Here is a 27,896-nt window from a genome sequence, read left to right as displayed (position 1 = left end):
CGCCCTGGTGGCTCTCTGTAGCTTTTTAAAAAATATATGAAAAATGGAAAAAGATGAGGGGGAAAAACATATTTTTTGTTCTAATATGTTTCTCTAGGAGGACAAACATGACACAAACCTCCCTAATTGTTGTAAAGCACACTGTTTGTATTACATATGCTTTACTGATTCGAGTATTTGGCGAGCGCCGTTTTGTCCTACTCATTTTAGCGGTCCTTGAACTCACCATAGTTTGTTTACATGTATAACTTTCTCCGACTTTCTAAGACGTGTTTTATGCCACTTCTTTTTCTGTCTCATTTTGTCCACCAAACTTTCAACGTTGTGCATGAATGCACGAAGGTCAGTTTTGTTGATGTTATTGACTTGTGTGGAGTGCTAATCAGACAAATTTGGTCACTGCATGACTGCAAACTAATGGATGCTAACTTGCTATCTCGGCTAACTGTATGTACATGTTGCATCATTATGCCTCATTTGAAGGTATATTTGAGCTCATTTACTTTCCTTTAAGTCCTCATAATTCAATTGATATCTCATGACACACTATCTGAATGTAATATGGCTTTTAATTTTGGGCGGCTCTGGACAGATTTGTTTTTGTATTTTTGGTCCAATATGGCTCTTTCAACATTTTGGGTTGCCGACCCCTGCCATAGCCTATGCTAAGTCCTAGCTTCACGTGTGATGGGCATGCTTACCTTTTTGTTGTTTGCCTGTATTTTGGTAGTAGGGTGATTTATGTTAAATAAATCAAATTCTATCTTCTCGCCTTCGTCCGGAGATGTCAGTGTTGCACTCCGGGAGAACGAACCGCTTTAAGTTGACTCTCGCCCTGACATTTACAGATCACAAAAAAGGTACATTCGGATCGCTAACGTTGTTAGCATAAATGAATGGGATTTAACATATAGAAAATTAGCATCACGGCTAACAGAGAAATATTTTTGGTTCATTATGAGACTGTGGTGGTACATAAACCTTGCTAGCTAGAGATATTGGCCCCAAAATCATTTAACAAGTACAGGAACAGCTAGCTAGCTTGATTGGAAGTCTGCTGGATTAGTCTATAGTCATACAGTAAAAAAGCAATTACACATCTAAACCTACCTGACTGGATGAAGTCCTTGGGCTCAAATACTAGTGTGGCGTCAATTACCCTCCTGTAGTCTGTAGGCCACCGAGTAGGTGACCTACTCAGTGGCCTAATGTTTAGACTGTCCGCCCTGAGGTCGGTAGGTTGTGAGTTCAAACCCCGGCCGAGTCATACCAAAGACTATAAAAATAAGACCCATTACCTCCCTGCTTGGCACTCAGCATCAAGGGTTGGAATTGGGGGCTAAATCACCAAAAATGATTCCCGGGCGTTGCCACCGCTGCTGCCCGCTGCTCCCCTCACCTCCCAGGGGGTGATCAAGAGTGATGGGTAAAATGTAGAGAATAATTTTGCCACACCGAGTGTGTGACCATCATTGGTAGTTTAACTTTAACTTTAGCATATTGGGAATTATCTGTGCATGTGATGGAAGAATGCACTGCACACGTGATGGAGGAATGCACCGTGCAGGGTTTGAAATTCTACTGATTTTGCATTAAATCAGGTTGTTTTAGCTAATAATCATGCTGCAAGATCTGGCATGTTGCATTCAATGTTTATTCCCATTAATTCCAGTTAATTGCCATATATTCCCGTTAATTCCCATGGAAAGTTTCCAACTTTGAATATTCCAGGAATTTTGCAACCCTAGTTGGTATTACCTAGGGTGCTTTCAGAATGACGAATTTCCATGACCGCTGGCCTAAAATACAAGCATACATTTATTTACTCGGTGTAAGTGACTCCAGACAATATTAAGACACTTCCCAAACACACTTTCAACCACCATTACTGTGTGATATTGATCTAATATAAAACATTCCTTTTGATTCTCTATTTAAAAGTCTGTTGAGTGCATGAGATTATAAATAATGTTGCTCTTCCGCCACTGAGAGGCAGGGAGGAAGTTGCTGTAGCTCACTTTTGGAATATTGTATGTCTGCAGGGATCACATAAAAGCTTTAATGATCACTTGCTCTGTTTTTACAGTACAGTAGTTACCATCTGCATTTTTATTGTCAATTAATGGAAGGCGTACACACATGGAAATTACTTAATGGTCCCTCTCCAAAGCAAATCAAAACGTGGATATTTTGCATCAGACTTGCAAATAATAAGTGATTCCATATACAGTATGTGTTTTCAAGGTATGGATTTTTAGTAACAAAGGAGTTGAATTCATCAACATTCAATGTGTCAATTTTTATGACTGTGTATCTTAGAAATTCATTAGTAAAAAACGGGACACAGATATAAAACGTTTCTCATAATTTACAAATGTATCAAATATTCTCTTATTGGTACTTTTAAGGTGACAGACATGGTAATTTAAACACTTTGTCAATATTGATTATTGTAAAGTCATCCCTCGCTTCTTTAAATATCAAATATTACGGCTTCACCAAATCACGGGTTTAAAACATTTTTTTAAAGCATATTCATCAAACCCCGTTTCCATATGAGTTGGGAAATTGTGTTAGATGTAAATATGAACGGAATACAATGATTTGCAAATCATTTTCAACCCATATTCAGTCGAATGCACTACAAAGACAACATATTTGATGTTCAAACTCATAAACTTTTTTTTGTGCATATAATCATTAACTTTAGAATTTGATGCCAGCAACACGTGACAAAGAAGTTGGGAAAGGTGGCAATTAATACTGATAAAATTGAGGAATGCTCATCAAACACTTATTTGGAACATCCCACAAATGTGCAGGCTAATCGGGAACAGGTGGGTGCCATGATTGGGTATAAAAGCAGCTTCCATTAAATGCTAAGTAATTCACAAACAAGGATTGGGCGAGGGTCACCATTTTGTAAGCAAATTGTCGAACAGTTTTAGAACAACATTTCTCAACGAGCTATTGCAAGGAATATTTAGGGATTTTACCATTTACGGTCCGTAAAATCAGCAAAAGGTTCAGAGAATCTGGAGAAATCACTGCACGTAAGCTATGATATTACGGAGCTTTGATCCCTCAGGTGGTACTGCATCAAAAACTGACATCAGTGTGTAAAAGATATTACTACATGGGCTCAGGAACACTTCATAAAACCACTGTCAGTAACTACAGTTGTTTGCTACATCTGTAAGTGCAAGTAAAACCCTGCTGTGCAAAGCAAAACCCATTTATCAACAATACCAAGGATCGCCGCTGGCTTCGCTGAGCCTGAGCTCATCTAAGATGGACTGATGCAAAGTGGAAAAGTGTTCTGTGGTCTGACGAGTTCACATTTCAAATTATATTTGGAAACTGTGGACGTGGTGTCCTCCGGAACAAATAGGAAAATAACCATTCGGATTATTATAGGCGCAAAGTTCAAAAGCCAGCATCTGTGATGGTATGGGGATGTATTAGTGCCCAAGGCATGGGTAACTTACATATCTGTGAAGGCACCATTAATGCTGAAAAGTCCATACAGGTTTTGGAGCAACATATGTTTTCATCCAAGCCACGTTATCATGGACGCCCCTGCTTATTTCAGCAAAACAATGCCAGACCACGTGTTACAACAGCGTGGCTTTGTAGTAAAAGAGTGCGGGTACTTTCTTGGCCCGCCTGCAGTCCAGACCTGTCTCCCATCGAAAATGTGTGGCGCATTATGAAGCATAAAATACGACAGCGGAGACCCCGGACTGTTGAACGACTGAAGCTCTACATAAAACAAGGATGGGAAAGAATTCCAATTTCAAAGCTTCAATAATTAGTTTCCTCAGTTCCGAAACGTTTATTGAGTGTTGTTAAAAGAAAAGGTGATGTAAAACAGTGGTGAACATGCCCTTTCCCAACTACTTTGGCATGTGTTGCAGCCATGAAATTCTAAGTTGATTATTATTTAAAAAAAAAAACAAAGTTAAAGAGTTTGAACATCAAATATGTTGTCCTTGTAGTGCATTCAATTGAATATGGGTTGAAAATGATTTGCAAATCATTGTATTTCGTTTATATTTACATCCAACACAATTTCCCAACTCATATGGAAAAGATGTTTGTATAAGAGTGGTTCTCAAATGGGGGTACGCGTACCCCTGGGGGTATTTGACGGTATGCCAAGGGGTACGTAAGATTTTTTTTAAATATTCTAAAAATAGCAAGAATTCAAAAATCCTTTATAAATACATTTATTGAATAATACTTCAACAAAATATGAATGTAAGTTCATAAACTGTGAAAAGAAATACAGTGTTGACAGATAGATTTTTTGTGGACATGTTCCATAAATATTGATGTTACAGATTTCTTTTTTTGTAAAGAAATGTTTAGAATTAAGTTCATGAATCCAGATAGATCTCTATTACAATCCCCAAAGAGGGCAATTTAAGTTGATGATTACTTTATGTGTAGAAATCTTTATTTGTAATTAAATCACTTGTTTATTTTTCAACAAGTTTTTAGTTACTTTAATATCTTTTTTTTTCAAATACTTCAAGAAAGACCACTAGAAATAGGCAATATTTTGCACTGTAATACGATTTCCATCCATCCATTTTCTACGGTGACATAGTGCTGTATTGTACTTCTTTATCTCTTTTTTCAACCAAAAATGCTTTGCTCTGACTAGAGGGTACTTGATTTAAAAAAATGTTCACAGGGGGTACATCACTGAAAAAAGGTTGCGAACCACTGTTTTATAATATAATGTGTAAATGAAGTCAAAATATCATAACTGCAATAGTAGTGGCCACCAGAGGACACCAATCCAATCAGAGCACGCTGTTCAGTATCGTGGCCACTGATTGGCTCCGACCCTGGAAGTATTACTGTATTGGATTAAAAAAGTGTAAAGGTGACTAAAGGATTTGATTTAATGTCTAGAGTGTTCTCATAATATTAATCATATTTAGAAGGTTGTAAACAGTTTGTTATGCCCTAATTATGAACATATTCGATGATTGATAACTACTTTGCGGAAATGTGTTTATCGCGGTCATGCCCAGAACCAATTAACAGTGATATAGACGGGACGACTGTATTAATATTAACATACTTATAGTGTGGTAATAATAACTGTCAGTACTGCAATATTATTTTTTATAATATCAATGTGTTATTCATATTTACTGTATTTGCTGAGTGCTGTTGTTGTCTTTCTCTGCTTTGTCACCACAATTCCCTTCTTTTTTTTTCTATCCCCTGGTGATCTGGTTTGGTTGCGCAAATTACTAAATATGTCCAAACATTTAATGAAGTTAAACACAAATAATGCAACAGGAGAAGTATCCCACACTTCTCTTTTTTTGTACAGTAAATATGTGCTGCAGACGCAGGCAACAATATTATTTGCCCACATGGGTGAACAGGACAGGTACAAAAAAAAAAAAAAAATGATATATATACATATATGTATACTTTAAGGCTGGAGTTTTTCCAACAAAATCAAAACTCCAACTAGTTTTAACCGATGGAACACATGAAAAAACCTCATTCCTACAACAACAGACGACCACAACTACTAGATATTTAAGTGGTATATCTCATGCTCGCTACAGCAGTCATAATACTGTACAATGAACTTGGCAGATATATAAAGTTGTGATTCCTAAAATACAATGTAAGGTGTATAACTAAAATCCAGCCTTGTAAAAACGCATTGTGTAATAATGCAATACATTTTCACCTCATTATGTAATAACGCCACATTTTGTATAATAAAGTTCTTCAACGCATTTGTGATAAACTTCGACACATTTTGTAATAACTTGTTATATATTGTAAAAGTTATTACAGAATGAGGGTGTTGCCCTTTTAAAACCAATAAAAGGTAACAATTTGGTGCATTTCATCAAACCATTGAATTTGATTCCATGCACAATGCATGAAATATTTAGATTTCTATCACAACATTTTGGAAGCACAGCAACATGCAATTGGTCATTAATGGAATACATAATACTTATAGATCTGTATTTCTGTGTTAGTGTTTTACTTTTATTTTCGTGCTTCGCAGTGTTTAACGGCTCGAGGGCTGTCAAAAATGATCTGTTCCTTAGGTCCGCAGTGGTACTCAGTTGTAATACACTTTTCTGCCACTTGTGGCAGTAGTGACAATATAAAACAAACAGAAGAAGTCAGGAACTAAAGCCACAGAGAAGTTTCTCAAGCGCAATAATTATGACTAAAGTGGAGAAGCTCTATTTTCATTTGCATTTTCATTTTTTGAGAGTTTAGTCAGGAAAAATGTATTATTCATTTAGTTTATGTATTTTAGCACAGCATAATTATTTGTACATTTTTTTTGGTAGTTATTAACGGTATGACTGCGTTCCTTCTTATGCAGTATATTTGGTTAGTACTTATTTTTTTTAATATGTCTGACATAACCCTAAGGTTTATGTCTTAAATAAATAATCAACTTTGTGATTAACACATGCTTTTATATCCTTTGACATGGTTGTAAACTGTAAGTAAGTTAAATATCCATCCATCTTCTTCCGCTAATCCGAAGTCAGGTCGCGGGGGCAGTAGCCTAAGCAGGGAAGCCCAGACTCTCCTCTCCCCAGCCACTTCGTCCAGCTCTTCCCTGGGAAGAGCTGGACGAAGGTGTTCCTAGGCCAGCCGGGAGACATAGTCTTCCCGTGTCCTGGGTCTTCCCCATGGCCTCCTACCGGTCAGACGTGCCCACAACACCTCCCTATGGAGGCGTTCGGGTGGCATCCTGACCAGATGCCCAAACCACCTCATCTGGCTCCTCTCGATGTGGAGGAGCAGCGGCTTTACTTTGAGCTCCTCCCAGATGGCAAAGCTTCTCACCCTATCTCTGAGGGAGAGCCCCGTCACCTGGCGGAGGAAACTCATTTCGGCCAGTTGTACTCGTGATCTCGTCCTTTCGGTCGTAAACCAAAGCTCATGACCATAGGTGAAGATGGGAATGGAGATCGACCGGTAAATTGAGAGCTTTGCCTTCCGGCTCAGCTATTCTTCACCACAACGGATCTATACAGCGTCCGCATTAATGAATACAATTAAAATCAAGAGTACCGGTAAGATTACTAATGCATTGTTAATATTTGATTGGGCCCCTCAGTAGTAGAAAAGTTTGAGCCCGAGGTCAAAAAGGTTGAGAACCCCTGATGCATAGTATAGTATTATCATAACATAATCTATATTGCATGAGTGTCAGTCTTCCAACATTTTTGTGCACATCTCATTTTCATGTCTGTAATACTTCATTAGTGTTACAATTGTCTCTGGCTTGCAATTACATTCCTCATTAATATCAATAAAGTTACATTTGATTTTGGTTTGACCAGTAAAACATTGTACCAGTGTAGATTCTTCAAATTAATTCTAATGAAGATGAAATATTTTGTGTTGCTCTGACAGTTTAGGGCGTTACCTTTCATTCAAAAAAGGTACAACGCCTGCATTTTGTAATAACTTTTGCAATATCAAATAAGTTATACAAAATGGGTCAACGTTTAAAAGAGAATGCATTTAAGAATTTTATGAAAAAATGCGGTGTTGTTACACAATGTGGTGGAAATGTGTTACATTGTTACATAATATACCTGTATTACATGATTTAATACAATTTTTGCTCTTACTAAATTTTGACTACAACACCAGCCGAATGTACTGTATTCAATTTTATAGTGCCAACATATAGCTGTAACGTCAATCTACTTCAATAACAACAAAAATCTTCAGAAACTTAAAAAAATATATAAATTTACCACATTTTATGGGATTTTTAAAATAAAGAATTCCCATTGTGAATGCATTGAAGGTCGATTTTCTACATTTCATTATAACTGTTGATAAACCAATCAATCATTGGAATAACCGCAGAAAATCAATAGTGCATTAAAATTTGGTAAAAATACAGTATGTATATATATATATATATATATGTTAGTAAACTTTTACATTATCATAAGTGCTTGTCTTTGTGAATTGGCTGGGAGAAGCGACATGCTTTTTCTGCTTTATATGAGGTGTGAAGTTGAAGTGAGCATATATGGTCCATTTAAGTTAAAGTTACAATGTCATACTTTTGCTGGACGTTGTTTTCCTCCTGTTCCGGGACGTCTGTGTGGTGCAACTCAATGAAGAAAAAATAAATAGCAGCTCCCACCACGCCGCCCACCATGGGCCCAAACACAGGGATCCACCACCAGCATCCCCCAGCCCTGTAATGAAAGCACATAACGTCAACCCGTGCTCAGTCACACAACAATCAGGAACGCTTCCTGTGCAGTGTGCAGGAATGTTGTTGTCAATATTTCCTGGGTTAAAGGGCCTTTTATCCCAGTTTAGCGTAAAGTCTTAATAAGCAGGTCTGTATGTGCAGCATGTGTCCTCACTGTCACTCTGGCTAACCACGATGAGTCGCTACAGCATTGTGGCTCAGCAGGTGAAAGCAGACGCATACAGGTTTAAACGTCAACAAGCCACAGGGGGCGCCGCCCAGGAAGCACACACTTTGTAGGCAAGATGCCATTGGATTATCCACTTATGTGCGGCCTCAGTTAAGGTGATCTGTCCTGGAGACAGGAGACACCCACTGGGTCACTTTGTCGCTGTGACGACACACTTCACACTCACATGGGAAAGAAATAAGAATAAATTCCATGCCTGAGCTGAGATTTGTCTGCATTACATATATGCATTGGACTCATTGGATATAAGATTAAATGTACTAATGGGAAATAGAAGCAAGAGCTAACAGATTTTGTGAAATAAATAAAACTATATTTAAAGTCAGCTGGTGATTATTATTATCATTATGGGAATCAGAGAGCAGCACTGCACTTTGAGATAACGCAGAAGTTTACTTTTACTATCAAAGTGTTTCAAAATAATGAGATATTAAATAAATGAGCTATTTCAAATGTTTTTACTTTGTTGGTTCAATTACAAACGACTGCAAGTTTATCAACTTTGCAAATTTAATTTACAAAGTAGAAACATTTAATTAAATTGAATACTGTGTTAGTGTCACAATTTATCATTATTTTTTTTTTATATTATCTTGTAACGATGGCAATCTTAGAACAACTCACGATTAGATTCCAAATTTCAGGGATGACTTTTTAATTCAGAATCGATTCTTCATTTCACATGATTCTTGCAATGTATTATTTGGTATAGAAATTATAATAAAAACCTTTGCAAAACAGTTCCGCTTGGAAGCTAGCATATGACGTATACGCACAGCTAGTAAATCCGCTTAATTAACAAGTCTTTAAAAATTTATTTTTTTAAAAAGAAAAAAAAAATTAATCGATAATGAATCAGAATAAAAAAAAGTTGCGATTCGGATATGAATCAAATATATATTTTTTTGCACTCCTATTATCTACCAGTCCAGTTATTAATAATCCATCAAAAAATACTTTAATATATCTCAAAACTTTATCAATACTCTAAAAAAAAGGAAATACATTTGCCTTGGCGTAAAACACGCACGCACACGCGTACACACACACACACACACACACACACACACACACACACACACACACACACACACACGCACACACACACACACACACACACACACACACACACACACACACACACTGTTCATGTCATAATTTCCCGACTATAAGCTGCAACATTTTTCCAACGCTTAGAACCCTGCGCTTTATATACAAAGCTGCGGATAATTTATGGATTTTCCCTGGTTCAGAAGCTTTCACATGCCTCCAATAAATTCAGCCTTGTCACATCAAAACAATGAAATTGCCTAACGAATCATGGTGCACCAGTTTTAATTCGGACAGCAATTTTATATTTAGTTTTAGTCATAACTTTTTTACGAAGCTATGTCTCAGTCATATTTAAGTAATCTGAATTGATTTAGTTTTAATCCACCAAATTATGACAATTTAGTTGACTAAAATATAAAGTATAAATGATAATGCATCTTTGAAGTTCCTTATTGCGTCGCATCTCAAAAACAAAATTTACAACAGCACCTGCACTCTATGAAAAAAAAAAAACGATTAGTACATTTTACATTTAACCTTACTGTGTGTTAATATTTTAGCTGAAATTAGGAAATGTTTTTAAAAAAATGTTGAATAAGGTCATATAAAGAAACAAACGTGTTGAATTCTGTATTGTATACAACTAACTACACAAAGCGTGCACACTTGGCCACGGTCCCCTTTAAATAAAACAAGCAATGTTATAAAACTAGAATGTGTACCACACACATACAGTATATCACATACCTGTCTTTATTTGTGTGGTAGCTTGAAAAATGACAAATCTGGTATTTTGGTGTCAAAATGTGCAATTAACTGAACAATGTACCGAGGACATCCATTTAAGTGCATTGCACGGGAATCTTAGCTTATTAAATTGGCGGAAAAAGTAATCCATGGTGTAAAAGTAGTGGTGGTGTAAAAGTAGTGGTAGAGTAAGCGGTCTTGCTCCTTCTCTATTGTCTTTTACAGTAACAGTAATTTAGTACGGTATGAGTCATTCAGAAATATTAGTTTGGGCTTGATGGTTAGTCTGCAGGTGGTGCTTCAAGTTGGTTGTATTTTTACAAAATACTATTTTGCATGTCTTGTGTTTCTTATGCTTTGCTCATTGTGTTTTAGTCTTAGTATTTTATCTGTTTTAATGGCTAAATTGTTATTGTTTAAATGGTGGTTTGTATTTTATCGCTTTAAGACTTATTGAAGTGAAAAGTGCGTAAAAATAAAATCTATTATAAATATGTATTACTCGTGGCAGGTGTTGTGTCCTACTCTGTTCAGCGGTCCTTGAAGGCATTGAGCTGCGAGAGAAATTTCAAGTCTATCAGACTTATGGAATCAAACTTTGGGGTTTAATGACTGTAATGAAAATAATTTAAAAAAAATACAACCAAGTGTGTTTTTCATCATTTCAAGCGTTTGTGTTGTGTTTTGTGTTCAGGAGTTACACAGACAATTAGAAGAATGTATTGCCCAATTTTTTGGGGGTAGTATCTGCTCCCTATCCTTTAAATTTGTAATGCACTTTAACTGTCCATATTAGGGAAATGATGGTGGCACAACTCTCTGTAAAGCATCTGTGCACCATGTAGTGTTCGCTCCAATTTGTCAAGATACTGTATGACTGCAGGGCAAATACTTGAGCCTTATTTCTGAGACGCATCAGTAAATATTTCATATTGTTTCATATTGTTCTCCCCAAGCTCACAGAACATTTTCAAAATGCACGAGTGCCGTTTGAAATATTAATAAATATAGTCAGAAAGGAAGAGATGGGGCTGTGAATGCTTGGCTTCAAGTGGGAGCCGTAACACAGTGTGTAGTGTCCTCCATATGGGAGTGGCCTCAAGCAGGGAACCTGCACAACACCAAGGTTTGGATGTGATCTGGTGTTGGATGAACACACTTGTGTTATTGGCAGAAACGTCAAAGTGTGGATAATGTACCGGGGCCCCAAGCACAGGTGGGCCACTAGGTTTTTTGTGAAAATTGAATGTTTTTTGTCTGCCATTTAAATAGGTGATTTATATTCAAACAAAACGTCATAAATGTTACTATACAATGAATAAAGCTGTGGAAGCTCAATAATAGAGTTGATTGAATCAAATTAAGAATGTCTAAGATTTCCTACACCTCCTATCAAAAATACAAAATGGTTCGATCAACCTGGATAGCTGCAAAATGTTTATGGACAAAATGTAAATACAATAAATCTATCTGGCAACATAGGAGAAAGTTATGGACAAGTTTCCCTCTTGCATTTCATTGCCTGTAACTGTGGTGCATTCAAAAGCCCTCGATTAAAGTTAGAAACAGAAGCACCACTGTTCTTAAAGATTTGGGGAGACTTAACTCGCGGGCGGTTTAGCTCGGTTGGTAGAGCGGCCGTGCCAGCAACTTGAGGGTTGCAGGTTCGATTCCCGCTTTCGCCATCCTAGTCAATGCCGTTGTGTCCTTGGGCAAGACACTTTACCCACCTGCTCCCAGTGCCACCCACACTGGTTTAAATGTAACTTAGATATTGGGTTTCACTATGTAAAGCGCTTTGAGACACTAGAGAAAAGCGCTATATAAATATAATTCACTTCACTATTATGATTTGTATCACCAACTGATCAGGGACGGTGTGAGAGGCGACTCTTGAGCTAAAAGCACAGGCAATCTCCCAGATCGCCAGCACAATTCTTGGAAGTTGATTAGCTTCTGTTATACTTGCACATACATGCATGTGCCCATCACCAAGGGCATGTATTAATTAATTAAATTATTTCTAAAATGAATTATATTTTTACATTGATGCTGTTCTGTTGAGTAAAATCATTATTTTTTTTCAAAACTGTTTTCAGGCCGGGGGTGTTACAGGTTGGGGGGGGGGGGGTGCAAAAACCCCATCAACACATCTCTACTTTCCTCTCTGAAGCAAAGGAAAACTTGACAGTTTTATCATTACCATTTAAGTGAATGACAGGTTATATAATTATTTAAATTAATATTAATTAATATTGAATTTGCTGGCTATTTTTTGTAAAAATAAAAAACAAATTACCTTTTCTTTTAAAACGAAATCAAATTATTTCAGGGGTGGGTTTATCTAGATATTGTATGTTCTAGATATGTTAATCCCATATTTAAAAGTCAAAACCGGATTTTTACATGTAATTCAAAAAGAAGCTTTCAATCAAATCCTGTCATGATCTGTTGAATCAGATCGTGCCTTATCTTGAGTTTCTTGGTATTTTTCTGTTTGTAGTTTTAGTTCTGGTCTTGCGCTCTTATTTTGGTTTTTCACTTCTTGTGTTCTCCTTTCCTGCAGCAGCTTTACGTCTGCCTTTGATCTATTTTCCCCTCACCTGTTTTCTTTTGTTAATTTGCGCTATTTAAGTGGAGCTAGAGACACCATTTGGTTGTCGAGACATTATTTACTGGCCACTGTTGATGATTCTTACCATTCTGAGATCAAGTACGCACAAAATTTGTGGACGCCGTCTGCTCCACATTCTTTGTAAGTGTTTTTACTGTGTTCCAGCATTCCGTTTTGTTGTCTTTATAGTCTGTCCCCATTGCTTTCGCTTTTTGTTTGTTTGTTTATACAAATCCAGCTAATGGAATGCATTTACTTTTTATTTTCAAAATCTTGATTGCACTGTAGTTCATGTTTACATATCTTCTGTGTTTGTGGTAACACATAATCCACAATATTGAATGTAGTAAATCATCACAATACAACACACACTATAAAAAGAAAGTGTGGAACTTCAGTGATAAACAATGCCATTCATTAGTAAATACACAGCAGCAAACAAAACCTATGAGAAAGGATCTTAACGAGCGATGCAACATTATTGTAAATATTGCGTTATTTTGGTTTCAAAATTCTCACAATAATGTTGTGATGTGTGACGCTATCGAACGAGAACTCCCGTCAGTGTGTTTTTTCTGACAATATCAAGTGGGCTGATCTGAGAAGTAAACTTGATTGAATACCCTTTTTACTGTCCAGGGTGTACCCCGCCTATCGCCCGAATGCAGCTGAGATAGGCTCCAGCGACCCCCTGTGCCCCCGAAAGGGACAAGCGGTAGAAATGGATGGATGGATGGATGGATGGATGGATACTGCACACTGCCTCCTCGTTCGTCTGCACTTAAAATCACTAGAACCTTCGTCGTCTCACACGATGCATCCCTGACAAATCTGTGCAATAATTAGTGTTGTAGTGCATGTAAATATACTATGTGTGTGTGTATGTGTGTGGGTTGGGTTGGATGGCGGGCCCTTTAGGAGTCTTGTGTAAGGCTCCTGGTTATTGGTAGTATAGTGGTTCACATAACCCCATTCATGATCAGTCCAGGGAGAGTGTAATGAACTCTGTGAAAGAATCTTCTTCTGAATTACTGTTAGATACTAGAATAATGCACTTCATTTTCAAAGCCTATTGTAGTTTTCACGGATTTGGTTAAGAGTTTAGCAGGGGTGAAAACATTGAGATTGAGTATTGAGTACCTGAACACGTCCCCGCCCCATCCAGCCACCGCAGTGAAAAGTCGTGGGCTTAAGTCTCTGGCTGGGTTGATGGGATAGCCACAGTTCAAGCCCATGGACACGGCGATGGCCATGATGACCAGGCCGATGCAGAGGGGCTCCATGCCTTTGGGGGCGCCTATGTTCTTGGAGTCGGTGATGGCGAGGATGCAGAGAATTAACGCAGCAGCCCCCACCACCTGACAGGACAAAAACAGTCAAAAGATGAATAACGATACAAACTTGACACTGCTTTTATTCCCAGTTTTTGTTGACTTTTGCCATATATAATTTTGTCAAAGATTATTACACAGAGTCCCATTGAATCTGTTGCTGGGCTGGCTCAGGGTGGAGGACAGAGTCAAACAACTTGCACTGAGCTTAGTCAATAAAATCCGCTACACCTCCCTGATACCGAAGTACATGTCAAACTACTTTCTTAACGTAAATGACCGCCATAACCACAACACCAGGGGGAGCTCCACAAACCACGTTAAACCCAGATTCCGATCTAACAAAGGTCTTAACTCATTCTCTTTCTATGCCACATCAATGTGGAATGCACTCCCAACAGGTGTAAAAGTAACTGCATCTCTATCCTCCTTCAAAACCGCTCAAAAACAACACCTCCAGGCAACATCAACCCTTTACTAATACCCTCCCCCATTCACATCCCATCTCCCCGGATTGTAAATAACCTAATGTAAATAGTCAAATGTTTTTCTAATGTATTTACTTGTTCTTATGCTATCTGAACTCACCATGTTCTCAGCTAGCTGTACATATCCTACCAGGTAAGACCTACACTGTTTCAATGTCCATTTCTCTATTGATGCAATTGTTGAGGACTGAAGTACTGATATCAACCAAAGCTCCTTATCCCACCCCCCGGATTGTAAATCATGTAAATAATTCAATGTATATACTATGATGATTAACTTGTGTGATGACTGTATTATGCTGATAGTATATATTTGTACCATGAATTGATTAACGTGGACGCCGGCTTAAACAAGTTGAAAAACTTATTCGGGTGTACCCATTTAGTGGTCAATTGTACGGAATATGTAGTGAACATACCAATCCATTATTTATGAGTTCAAATGTATTAAAATTTTCAGACATTGTGTTTTTAAAAACAATGGAAATTATGTTTCAAGTAAAGAACAACAGCCTTCCAGCTTGTATTCTCAGGCTATTTCCTTTTAGAGGAGAAAACTATAATTTACGGGGATATCGATTTTTGAAATAGGTAAAGCGAGAACATATATAAAATACAAATGTATTACAGTTTTAGGAGTTAAATGGTGGAACAAGCTCAGTGATGAGCTGAAGACATGCACTTCTTTGGTAAGGTTTAAGAAAACATTGAAAGATGAAATAATTGAAAATTATAAAATATAGTAACAATTACTTTCATCCCATTGATTTTTGTATTTTTTTTTTACGTTGATGTTCCAGGCAATCTAATCTTCAGTGAAGGTATAGGATAGGCAAATATAAACTTTGGCTTCAGCCTATTCCTTTTTTGGTCATTATTTTTCTTTTCTTTCGTGTGTAAATGTGCATAATTGTATACATATAACATGTACTGTAAAACTGATCACACAAAATGGTTGATTGATTTGATTGATTATATGACCGAAATAAACTTAAACTTAAACTGTGCAATCTACTCATAAAGGTTTCAATCAATCAATCAATCAATCAATCTAGAAATGTACCGTATTATTTACTGCTATTTAACACAGCTGCTAAACGCTGGCCCAACATGAACTATGAATACTGACTCGCAGAATAGTATAGGGCTTGAAAGGGTGAAGTGGTAAACACAATGCATTGTGGGTTTTATGGGCATCTTTATAGCTTATTTACATGGCTGAATGCAAGACTCTGTCCTTAAATTTTGTTGTTTTCTTTCACAAGTTCATAACATGGCACGAACCTGCTACATTAGTAACTGCCATAATCATTCACATGACTGCTTCAGGAAAAAAAAAGTGAGATTTTTCTCATTTCCAGCACAGAAACAAAGTTAAGGAACTCATAATTGGCGAGCTAACAAAGAGACGACCAAATATCACTTTTAACACCATCACCCGGCAAGTGTTTACAGCATTTTCAGACTGGTAAATTTGAATAAAATACTATTTTTCTGTTTCATATATAGCATTAAGTAGGCTGTCAACATTAGCCAAACTAGCTGTGGGCTACAAACAACGTACACCTCTTTGGTAAAAAGCATGTGTGTTTACTTTTAGTCATAGATAAGCAAAAAAATAAGGATTCATATTTTTTCATTTGGTGAAAAGTGTATTTAGAAGGGGCCCATGATTTTAATCTACATTTAAAACACTCCTTTGTGGTATAGATAATATGCTTTGGTGTACATTTTGCTCCACGGTGACATTTATAACCTAATTTTTTAGCCTTTTTGCAAGATGATTGTTTGTGGAGGAGTACCCAGATTGCAAATGAAACAAGGCCCCACCTTTTCCGATATTAACAAAGTTTATCCCTTGAAAATGTACACTGTTTAAATATATAGCTTAAATTTGTCACCACCATTTTTTTTTCCAGACACAGTCGAAAATAAACTTCTTAACATGAAATAAATTCACATTAGTTACGTCCAGCTGGTAGGAGGCCACGGGGAAGACCCAGGACACGTTGGGAAGACTCTGTCTCCCGGCTGGCCTGGGAACGCCTCGGGATCCCCCGGGAAGAGCTAGAAGAAGTGGCTGGAGATAGGGAAGTCTGGGCTTCCCTGCTTAGGCTGCTGCCCCCGCGACCCGACCTCGGATAAGCGGAAGATGATGGATGGATGGATAGTTACACATGCACACTCTCGGATCGGATCGGACTCTGCATAAAAATAGTACCTTTATCAGCATTTGTGTTGCTGCATGTCACCTGTCAGGATTATTATGCGCATGCCAAGATTATCTAAAAATAATACTTTATGCTACCTTTTTTGTTTTTTCTCGTAGCCCATAGCAGAGGGCAGTAGCTCAGCGTTAAAACTAATTGTAGCTCCACCTTAAGGTGGGTTAGTTTGTAAACAAAAGAGTGAAGCTGCTCCCACACAAAGTAGTTTTGAAAAAGAGAGATCGATTGATATTCAGGGTCATCTTCTATTCGGGTCAATATAGTATGTAGAATGAGTCCATGTTTGTTCATGGGAAATTAGTCACCTTTTGGGAATTTGTGGTTACTGTCATCATATCAGAGTTTAATGGCAAAATAATAAGCCCTCATTGAAATATTTAGTTTGATATCTGACTTGATGTGCTTAGCTGCAATTTGATTGACCAGAAACGACAGAGCATTTTTTTGTGTTTGGTGTATTTGACATTACATGTCTTTATGCTTTGTACAATGTTCTAAAAGCACAGAATGTGTGTTGAGAATATTAGGTGTTTTGCTGCTGATTTGGACGTGTGAGAGAATGAAAAGCAAGTGCAGATGTTCCATACCTTGCCAAAGTAGAGTTTATGAACACATATTCTCACAATCTTCTAAAAGGAATGGTTAAAAAAAATTCCCCTATACGGTTTTGAATGTCTTAAAACACAGATACTAACGTACGAATCGAGGACAAATAGTTGTTTTCAGCATCGTGCACAATTGTTCATTCATCAGCAAACATTACACGTGTGCCCTTTTTATGCTCACATGCTCTAGTAGTTTCTACACACTGTACGCTCATTGTTGCATAATGTTGTTTGCACACCACATCATATGGAAAACATGAGCATTCAGACTTTGGCCAAATTCTCCTACACAGATTTTGTGGCAATGTCCTACCTAGTTCAGTAGTTTATGTGTAATATACAGTACAACAATAATATGATATTTAGTCGCGTATGCCATGTCAGGTGTATTATCATTATATTGTTTTTATTATTACCTGGTCCATAAATCCATTGAGGATGGAGAGATGTTTAGCAGGGTAAGATGCAAATATGCCAGCTGTGGCGTTGTCTCCAGTAACGAGAAATTCTCCCTTACTGTAGTCCATTAAAGCATCTGCCAGAAGAAAACACATAAGAAAATCAGGTTACATTACCATATATATATATATATATATATATATATATATATATATATATATATATATACACACATACCATATATATATATATATATATATATATATATATATATATATATATATATATATATATATATATATATATATATATCATATATATATATATACACACACATACCATATATATATATACACATACCATATATATATATATATATATATATATATATATATATTAGGGGTATGGGAAAATATCGATTCGAATTTGAATCGCGATTCTCACGTTGTGCGATTCAGAATCGATTCTCATTTTTTAAAAATCGTTTTTTTTTCTTTCTTTTTTTTTATCAATCCAGCAAAACAATACACAGCAATACAATAACAATGCAATCCAATTCCAAAACCAAACCTGACCCAGCAACACTCAGAACTGCAATAAACAGAGCAATTGAGAGAAGACACAAACCAGACACAGAATAAACCAAAAGTAGTGAAACAAAAATGAAAATGATCAACAACAGTATCAATATTAGTTATAATTTCAGCATAGCAGTGATTAAAAATCCCTCATTGACATTATCATTAGACATTTATAAAAATTTTTTAAAAAGAACAATAGTGTCACAGTGGCTTACACTGGGGCGGCATAGCTCGGTTGGTAGAGTGGCCGTGCCAGCAACTTGAGGGTTGCAGGTTCGATTCCCGCTTGTGCCATCCTAGTTACTGCCCGTTGTGTCCTTGGGCAAGACACTTTACCCACCTGCTCCCAGTGCCACCCACACTGGTTTAAATGTAACCTAGATATTGGGTGTCACCATGTAAAGAGCTTTGAGTCACTTGAGAAAAGCGCTATATAAATATAATTCACTTCACTTCACTTCACTTGCATCACATCTCATAAGCTTGACCAATATTTTCACAAAGATAAAATAAGTCATATTTTTGGTTTTGTTTAATAGTTAAAACAAATTTACATTATTGCAATCACTTGATAAAACATTGTCCTTTACAATTATAAAACCTTTTTTTTTTTTAATCTACTACTCTGCTAGCATGTCAGCAGACTGGGGTAGATCCTGCTGAAATCCTAAGTATTGAATGAATACAGAATTGTTTCGAATTGTAAAAATATCGTTTTTGAACCGAGAATCGCGTTGAATCAAAAAAATCGATTTATAATCGAATCGCGTATTTTAATCACCAGAACAGTGCTCCTGAGACCGTGATGACGTACGCTATGCACACAGGGTTGTCTGGAACGGAGGCAGCGTGTCCATGCTGTGGACGTACAGTGCTTTAATATATTCCAGATACACCCGCGGATAGCGATCTCCACAATTTAAAATGACACTGGCGACTTTTAATGAGAGAAAGGCTCCCAGCAACGGGAAGCAAGTCTGACGTCGCGCTCACTTTTCGTCACAGTCATGGTACGACAGAATCTAGTCTAGTCTAGAGTCTCTAAACACGACTACAGTCGCCAACAATACCAATAATAGTTTCTAGATTTGTTTCCTCGCTTCATTTCCCTGGAGTCTCGGCGTGCGTTTAACAGCGCACTGCTGTTTTTGGATGGCGACAGGTGTGGACAATACTGGAAATAGATGCATCTGTCCCCACACTAAAAGTATACAGCGAAGGAGAAAACTAATTCATGTTGCTTTAATTTTCTCAATACAGCGTCCATCAGCTGTGACAGAGGTAATGACATGAGGAAAAATCCTGCAGTCAATCTGTAGGGAACTTTGCTACAACTTGTTTAGAACGTTTTAAGTTTGTTTACTGGGAGGCACACTCGTTCTTTATTTAACTGTAAACTTTATCAGTGTACCAATAACATAAATGTTAGCTTTAATGTTTTGTCATCGCAATAAATTGAATGCAGGCTGTGAAGATTGTGTATTCGATGTGACAGGTAACACTCCTGTTTATTTTTATTGACTAAACTCTTGGTGTTGTTGAAGAACAAAGCTTGTTTATTAGACTTTATTTTCATTAGCCAAACTGCTTTGTGTTTTATTTTGATATCAAAAAGTAAACGGCAAGTTTTTTTATTTTTTTACAATACATGTGTTTTTTTCATTTCATAAAGTAATTATTTTAAAAATATAATTCACTTAAAAAACATTCATGTGACATAGCATATTTTATGGTGTGTAGATAGTTCATATACAACACATTTCTGCACAAACTCTGAATGGATCTGTTCCAATACAACATGTACACATAAATGTACATTACTTAAAGAATACCTCTTTATCAGAATGTAAAAATAGAGATAAAGGCATCATGTAATGAAAAAAAGATGACATGTTGATGGAAAAACATTTTGGTTTTGTTTTTAGATATATGGATAACGTGTATCTATAGCCTTTTTATTCGACATTACAAATTACATGATGGCGTCGCGTTCACGCCTGTTTTACCTCACAAAATTAATAATCATGATTTCAATATTGATAAAAAATCATCTTAATTATTATTTTTGCCATAATTGTGCAGCCCTACATGTAAGAGTAAATCTCATACATTAACACCATTTTGATCTACATGGACAAAAAGTGCAGTTACATCTTAAGGCCACCTTGCAAAATTCTGAAATTGTTTTTTTTTTTTTTATCTCATGTCCATAATCTGCTCTCTTGCACAATGTTCACATTTATTTTATCTTTTTTTTTTATGCCATATTACTTTGTTTGTAATGCTTGTGTTGATTTTATATGCACATTCAATTTCTACTTGAGGTCCATGAAACAGTGTTTTTATCTCCAATAATGTTTCTTCTTCAAAGGAAATAATTTTCAATGTGTTTTTTTCAAATTAAGATTTCAGTTTAAGTAATTTTTTCAAATTTTGAGAGCATTTAAAAATACAGAGATAATCATGATAACCGTGATAAGAAATGTTCATACCGTGACATCTACTTAACAGACATTGAAAAAGGGCCTCTCGACTTCCCACCTACCGCCTTTCCTTTTTGCTGAGCTTTTATCCCATCTTACTTAAATATTTCAGTATCAATCTACATGTTATGTTATCAATGCAGTAAACTATCATTAAATAGTAATAATACATTCAAAAAAGAACCAAACCTCATGAATGTGTTTTGGGACCAACAAGTATGTGCTCCAATCATTCTATCACAAAACAATAAGAGTTGTAGAAATGATTGAAAACTAAAGACAGCCATGACATTATGTCAATATAACTTTTCTGTATGTCGTCCTCGCTGGAAAAAGTTTGGGCAGCCCTGATGTAGAGGGTCTTTAAACTCACCATAATTTAAAAAATAGACACAACAGGCTCCAACAAAGGCTCCCAAAAACTGTGCGGCCACGTACACAGGAAACTTCTTCCAGGACATCTTGCCGAGCAACACCATGGCAAGAGAGACTGCCGGGTTAACATGTGCACCTGCAGAAACACAACAACAAAGTGTTTTGAAAGAATCATCTAAGTGGCTAAAATGATAATGATCAATTATTCATAGTGACGGCTCAACATGTTTTTCCCCCAAAATATGTATTGGTAAATTCCACCCAGAAGTTCCCATCCTGTGCTGACAGTGTGGGCTCATTTATTTAACACTCTGGGATCTCAGCTTTGACCTCGCTGTGGTGACACCACTGGGGGGGGGTATCAAGCATGCAGCCATTGTTCCGCTCCCCATCCTGTTCACAAACACCTAGCGCCACAAACCAGCCAGAAGCAGCGGGCCCAATTGCATCTGACATAATCTGTCTGAAGCGGCTTAAGGCACACGTAGAGCGCGGGTCATTAGAGTGACCAGGATGTGTCACACTTGCGCTACTCTGTCGGCCAAAATAGGAGCCTACAAAGGGAAGACAATTGTGTTTTCTTCTTTGACCGGGAAACTCCCCGCCAGGGAAGCCTTGAAAAGGCGGGCTCGTCACACCTGACCCCCCGCACCCTACTACTTACTTCTCTGGAGACCCATGCCCCACTAAAGCTCATTAGTCCAATACCTATGATCATCTTCAGAGATGTCGTCCCATACAAGCTACCCACTGCGCTGTGGACCCCGCGGCCCAATGGCCCAGTCATGCAGCAGAATCCCTCCATATATTAACCTCCTTGTCCTCTCAAGCCTTGCAATCGCCCTCTCGTTAGCCGTAAAGAGAGCAACTAGATACAATAATCCCTCGTTTATCGCTGTTAATTGGTTCCAGGCATGGCCGCAATAAATGAATTTCTGCACAGTAGAAATTCATCCATCCATTTCCTACCGCATGTAGTCGTGGGGGGTGCTGGAGCCTATCTCAGCTGCTTTCGGGCGGAAGGCGGCGTACACCCTGGAAAAGTCGCCTCCTCATCGCAGGCAAAGTAGAAATCTTTAATTAGAAATCTAATGTTTTTACAGCAACATTAGGAGAACCCTCTCGACATGTAATAACACCCTTTAGTCTGCTCTGTGGCCATGTGGTTGGAGTGTCCGACCTGAGATTGGTACAAACCTCGTTTCCATTTGAGTCGGGAAATTGTGTTAGATGTAAATATAAACGGAATACAATGATTTGCAAATCATCTTTGACCCATATTCAGTTGAATGCACTACAAAGACAACATATTTGATGTTCAAACCGATAAACTTTTTTTTTTTCAAATTATCATTAACTTTAGAATTTGATGCCAGCAACACGTGACGAAGAAGTTGGGAATGGTGGCAATAAATACTGATAAAGTTGAGGAATGCTCATCAAACACTTATATGGAACATCCCACAGGTGTGCAGCTATCTGGTGACAGGTGGGTGCCATGATTGGGTATAAAAGCAGCTTCCATGAAATGCTAAGTAATTCACAAACAAGGTTGGAGTGAGGGTCACCACTTTGTAAGCAAATTGTCGAACAGTTTTAGAACAACATTTCTCAACGAGCTATTGAAAGGAATTTAGGGATTTTACCATCTACGGTCCGTTAAATCATCAAAAAGTTCAGAGAATCTGGAGAAATCACTGCACGTAAGCGATGATATTACGGACTTTTGATGCCTCAGGCGGTACTGCATAAAAAAACCGACATCAGTGTGTAAAGGATATCACCACATGGGCTCAGGAACACTTCATAAAACCCCTGTCAGTAACTACAGTTGGTCGCTACATCTGTAAGTGCAAGTTAAAACTCTGCTATGCAAAGCAAAACACATTTATCAACAATATCCTGAAACGCCGGCTTGGCTGGGCCCGAGCTCACCTAAGATGGACTGAAGCAAAGTGGAAAAGTGTTCTGTGGTCTGACGAGTCCACATTTCACATTATATTTGGAAACAGAGGACGTGGTGTCTTCCAGAACAAAGAGGAAAATAACCATTAGGATTGTTATAGGCGCAAAGTTCAAAAGCCAGTATCTGTGATGGTATGGGGGTGTATTAGTGCCCAAGGCATGGGTAACTTACACGTCTGTGAATGCACCATTAATGCTGAATGGTCCTTACAGGTTTTGGAGCAACATATGTTGTCATCCAAGCAACGTTATCATGGACGCCCCTGCCTTTTTCAGCAAGACAAGTGTTACAACAGCGTGGCTTCGTAAAAAAACAGTCCTATCCTGCCTGCAGTCCAGACCTGTTTCCCATCGAAAATGTATGGCACATTATGAAGGTTAAAATCTGACAGCAGAGACCCCGGACTGTTGAACGACTGAAGCTCTACATAAAACAAGAATGGAAAAGAATTACACTTTCAAAGCTTCAACAATGAATTTCCTCAGTTCCCAAACAATTATTGAGTGTTGTTAAAAGAAAAGGTGATGTAACACAGTGGTGAACATGCCCTCTCCCAACTACTTTGGCACCTGTTACAGCCATGAAATTCTAATTTAATTATTATTTGCAAAAAAAAAATAAAGTTTATGATATTGAACATCAAATATCTTGTCTTTGTAGTGCATTCAATTGAATATGGGTTGAAAAGGATTTGCAAATCATTGTATTCCGTTTATATTTACATCTAACACAATTTCCCTGCTCATATGGAAACGGGGTTTGTAGATCGTGAGTTGAAACCCTGGCTGAGTCATACCCAAGACTATAAAAATGGGACCCATTACCTCCCTACTTGGCACTCAGCATCAAGGGTTGGAATTGGGGGTTAAATCACCAAAAAGGATTCCCTAGCGCAGCCGCTGCTGCTCACTGCTCCCCTCACCTCCCAGGGGGTGGAACAAGGGTATGGGTTAAATGCAGAGAGTAATTTCACCACACCTAGTGTGTGTGTGAGTGTCAGTGGTACTTTACTTTAGTCACCTTTATATTCTTTCAATCCAAAATAGTAATGCTGTCTAAGGCTGAGCCAATCAGTGGCCACAATACTGAACAGTGCGCAGTGATTGGTTTGGACTCATCTAATGGCTAATACTATTGTACTATTGATTTTTTTGGTTCATTTAGCATTTTTTATGCTTGAAAATGCTTAATTAGAGGCAAACATATTGTAGAATATACTAAAAAACTAAGATTTTGTTAGGAACACCTGCATAAACTCGTGGCATTATTAATGCATGAGATGTATCATACATCCTGCTTTAACAAATATTCTCATGTTATGTAATGTTCTATCCATATGTTTTTACCATTCTAGTTTGCAGTGAAGTACATGACTACACTACTATATTGACAGACAATTGCTAAAAATCCATCTATCCATCCATATTCTACCGCTTATTCCCTTTGTGGTCGCGGGGGGCGCTGGTGCCTATCTCAGCTACAATCATGCGGAAGGCGGGGTACACCTTGGACAAGTCGCCACCTCATCGCAGTTGCTAAAAATCATCAATCATCAATAATACATGACACTTACCTGGACCAATGAATGTTTTGTAAACATATTTGAATTCAACCAATATCATCTTTGTGATATCGTATTTCAATACACTGTGCAGATGTGTCTAAGATTTTTTCTAGCACGTTCTGATGTGGGAATATTTGTGTGTGGTGGCTTTGAATCCATATTATAAAGCCATAACAATGTATCCATCATGTTTTAGAATAAAGGAAATTATAAGTAGGGGTGTCCCGATTCGATATTAGTATCAGATATCGGTCGTATATCAGCAAAAACAATCGGATGGTATCGGCATGCATCTAAAATCTCTGATACAAGCAGTCCTGCATGACCATATTTACAGCCAGTCAACATCTGAATTTCCTCCAACAAGCACACACAGTGGTTTTTTTTCTTGTATTTTAGTGAAGTTAAAGTACCAATGATTGTCACACACACACTAGGTGTGGCGAAATTATTCTCTGCATTTGACCCATCACTTTTGACCACCCCCGGGAGGTGAGGGGAGCAGTGAGCAGCAGCGGTGCTGCGCCCAGGAATCATTTTTGGTGATTTAACCCCCAACTCCAACCCTTAATGCATATCAAAAAACGGTAAACTACTACAGCTAGCAGCTACACAACAGGTTAGCACACAATATCACACAAGCTAGACGTACGAAATAAGTGTCCTTAATTGAACAATATTGTGGTCTTAAACATGACATTTGTCAATAGAAACATGTTCCAAATAGTTATAGTTGTATATTACTTACATATACAAAGTCTCCAAGGCAGAGGCATATTAGAAAGTATTAAGTAACAAAAGATGTCTGCATCATTGAACTTACTCCATCATGCCCTTAATTTAAAGAATTATTATGACCTTTAGATATCCCCAAAACCAAAATTAGCACCACACTTTTAAGGCATAAAACTGTCATAAGGTTACCGTTTATGTTAGTGTAATTTCACTTGATTTAACCTTTTCTAATAGCCTTCCACACTACAAAATAATAAAAGTATGTAGTATGATTTGTGCTGATATCGTATCGGATTTATATCGTTACCCACCAACACTCAAGGCTCCAATATAGGTATTGGAAGTGAAACAATCGCAAGGAGACCCCCCCACCCCTCTAAACACAAGTAGTGATCAAGCCAGACCACCTACTCAGTGTCCTTGCGGTTAGAGTGTCCGCCCTGAGACTGGTAGGTTGTGTGTTCAAACCCCGGCCGAGTCATACCAAAGACTGCTTTTGAATTTAAATAAATTATATTAATATAGCGCTTTTCTCTGGAGACTCAAAGCGCTTTTACATAGTGAAACCCAATATCTAAGTTACATTTAAACCAATGTGGGTGGCACTGGGAGCAGGCGGTGCCCAAGGACACAACGGTAACGAGTATGACTGCGGAAGTGGGGATCAAACCTGGAACCCTCAAGTTGCTGGCATGGCCACTCTACCAACCGAGCTATTCCGACCCAAGACTTGACAAAGACTACAAAAAAAAAATGGGACCCATTACCTCCCTGCTTGGCACTCAGCATCAAGGGTTGGAATTGGGGGTTAAATCACAAAAAATAATTCCCGGGCGTGACCACCGCTGCTGCTCACTGCTCCCCTCACCTCTCATGGAGTGAACAAGGGAATGGGTCAAACGCAGAGGTTAATTTCACCACACCTAGTGTGTGTGTGTGAGACAATCATTGGTACTTTAACTTTGATTGATTGGATCTTTATTGATAATCACATAAAAAACATCACTCAGTCCAATAATGGGCAGAATGAACGCTATAAAACTCCCTGCTTATGAGACATAATGCTGCACAATGTGTTCCCAGGTGATGGTGCGTTTACCTGACACCCCTCCTGCAATGTAGGCGGCCATCATGAGTCCCAGAGTGAAGCCAAGGTGGATGGACAGGGGCTCCCCCAACGCCCCCTTACTGAGGACGGCCTGGGCCACTGAACCGCATCCAAAGAGCTGCGAGACACAGAACACGCTGCTTTTCAACAAGTCCAATTAAAGGCACCTTTAACACTCGCCCCCTTCTCTGACAACCGCGTCCAACTGCCAAGCACAATTTGTCCAAAAGGCAGCTCAAGAAAAATGAAGAATCCCCCCACTTAGTTTGGAGAAAACAAAGCGAGAGCAGTCATCCACAAATAAGAAGGCTGCACTAAAAGGTCACAGTCATTGAACTTCGGCGGTGACAGGTGGAGGTGAAAGACACCCACAAATGTGTAGAACTAACTGAGATGGTGAGAAATATGAGAAGCGGTGTGTTGCATTGAAGAGTGAGTTCAGCAGCAGACACGTCATTATCTGCACACGGGCTGCACGAGCCTTAAAGCGGCTGTTAAAGCTGAATGACAGGTGCAGGGAGACAGTACTTACTATCAGGACAAATATCCCCACAAACTCCGCCAGAAACTCCTTGAAGATGTCTCGCCTCAGGGCAAGCCTGGCCTTCCACCTCCTGCTGCACTCACTGTCCATCTTGCTCCCTTGCTGCAGGTTAGTGCTGCCGCCGCACACAATAAACACACAACAAGAAGAAGGAGAGAAGAAGTCAAGCGCTGATGGTCGCCTCCCACTCGCTGCGTGCACTCCCACTTGTCACCGCTAGTGGCAGTACTGTGCCTGTACACGCGTCCCAGGGTAATAATAGGTCCCAGACTTGAAAAGAAACACATTCAAATACCACAAGAAACATAATTTCAACTGCAGTCAGTACTTGTAGGTTACTATTGCTCATAATAACCTGATTGTTTTTTGTCTATGCTTTGCTTTTTTTTGTGTACAAGGGTCGGCAACCCAAAATGTTGAAAGAGCCATATTGGACCAAAAATACAAAAACAAATCCGTCTGGAGCAGCAAAAAATTAAAACCATATTACATACAGATAGTGTGTCATGAGATATCAGTTAAATATGAGGACTTAAAATGTAACTAAATGCATAATGATACAATATGTACTACAGCTAACCTAGATAGC

General features: G+C 38.1%; 1 protein-coding gene across 1 annotated transcript; it reads right to left on the bottom strand.

Annotated features, from left to right (window-relative positions):
• Nucleotides 1-4,052: 4,052 nt before the first annotated feature.
• On the bottom strand, nucleotides 4,053-27,489 carry aqp9b (aquaporin 9b). Its single transcript, XM_061881938.1, has 6 exons — nucleotides 27,296-27,489; nucleotides 26,755-26,881; nucleotides 21,389-21,526; nucleotides 17,969-18,087; nucleotides 14,041-14,258; nucleotides 4,053-8,237 (listed from the first exon to the last, which is right to left on the bottom strand). The coding sequence occupies exons 1-6, from the start codon at nucleotides 27,395-27,397 to the stop codon at nucleotides 8,075-8,077; spliced, it is 867 nt and encodes a 288-aa protein (XP_061737922.1). The 5' UTR covers nucleotides 27,398-27,489; the 3' UTR covers nucleotides 4,053-8,074.
• Between the last annotated feature and the right edge of the window lie 407 nt (nucleotides 27,490-27,896).

Source organism: Nerophis ophidion, linkage group LG02 (assembly GCF_033978795.1).
Source record: "Nerophis ophidion isolate RoL-2023_Sa linkage group LG02, RoL_Noph_v1.0, whole genome shotgun sequence".
Classification (NCBI taxonomy): domain Eukaryota; kingdom Metazoa; phylum Chordata; class Actinopteri; order Syngnathiformes; family Syngnathidae; genus Nerophis; species Nerophis ophidion.
Note: the sequence above shows the minus strand (reverse complement) of the source record. Positions and strands in the feature narration are given on the sequence as shown.

Bases quoted from the DNA above. Each gene is read 5' to 3' on its own strand.
- aqp9b (XM_061881938.1), bottom strand. From the start codon at position 27,397: ATGGACAGTGAGTGCAGCAGGAGGTGGAAGGCCAGGCTTGCCCTGAGG. The intron at 21,527-26,754 runs GTAAACGCACCA...GTGTTTCTGCAG, and splicing joins CATTGCAGGAGGGGTGTCAG to GTGCACATGTTAACCCGGCA. The intron at 14,259-17,968 runs GTAATAATAAAA...TTGTCCTGTCAG, and splicing joins TCAATGGATTTATGGACCAG to GTGGTGGGGGCTGCTGCGTT.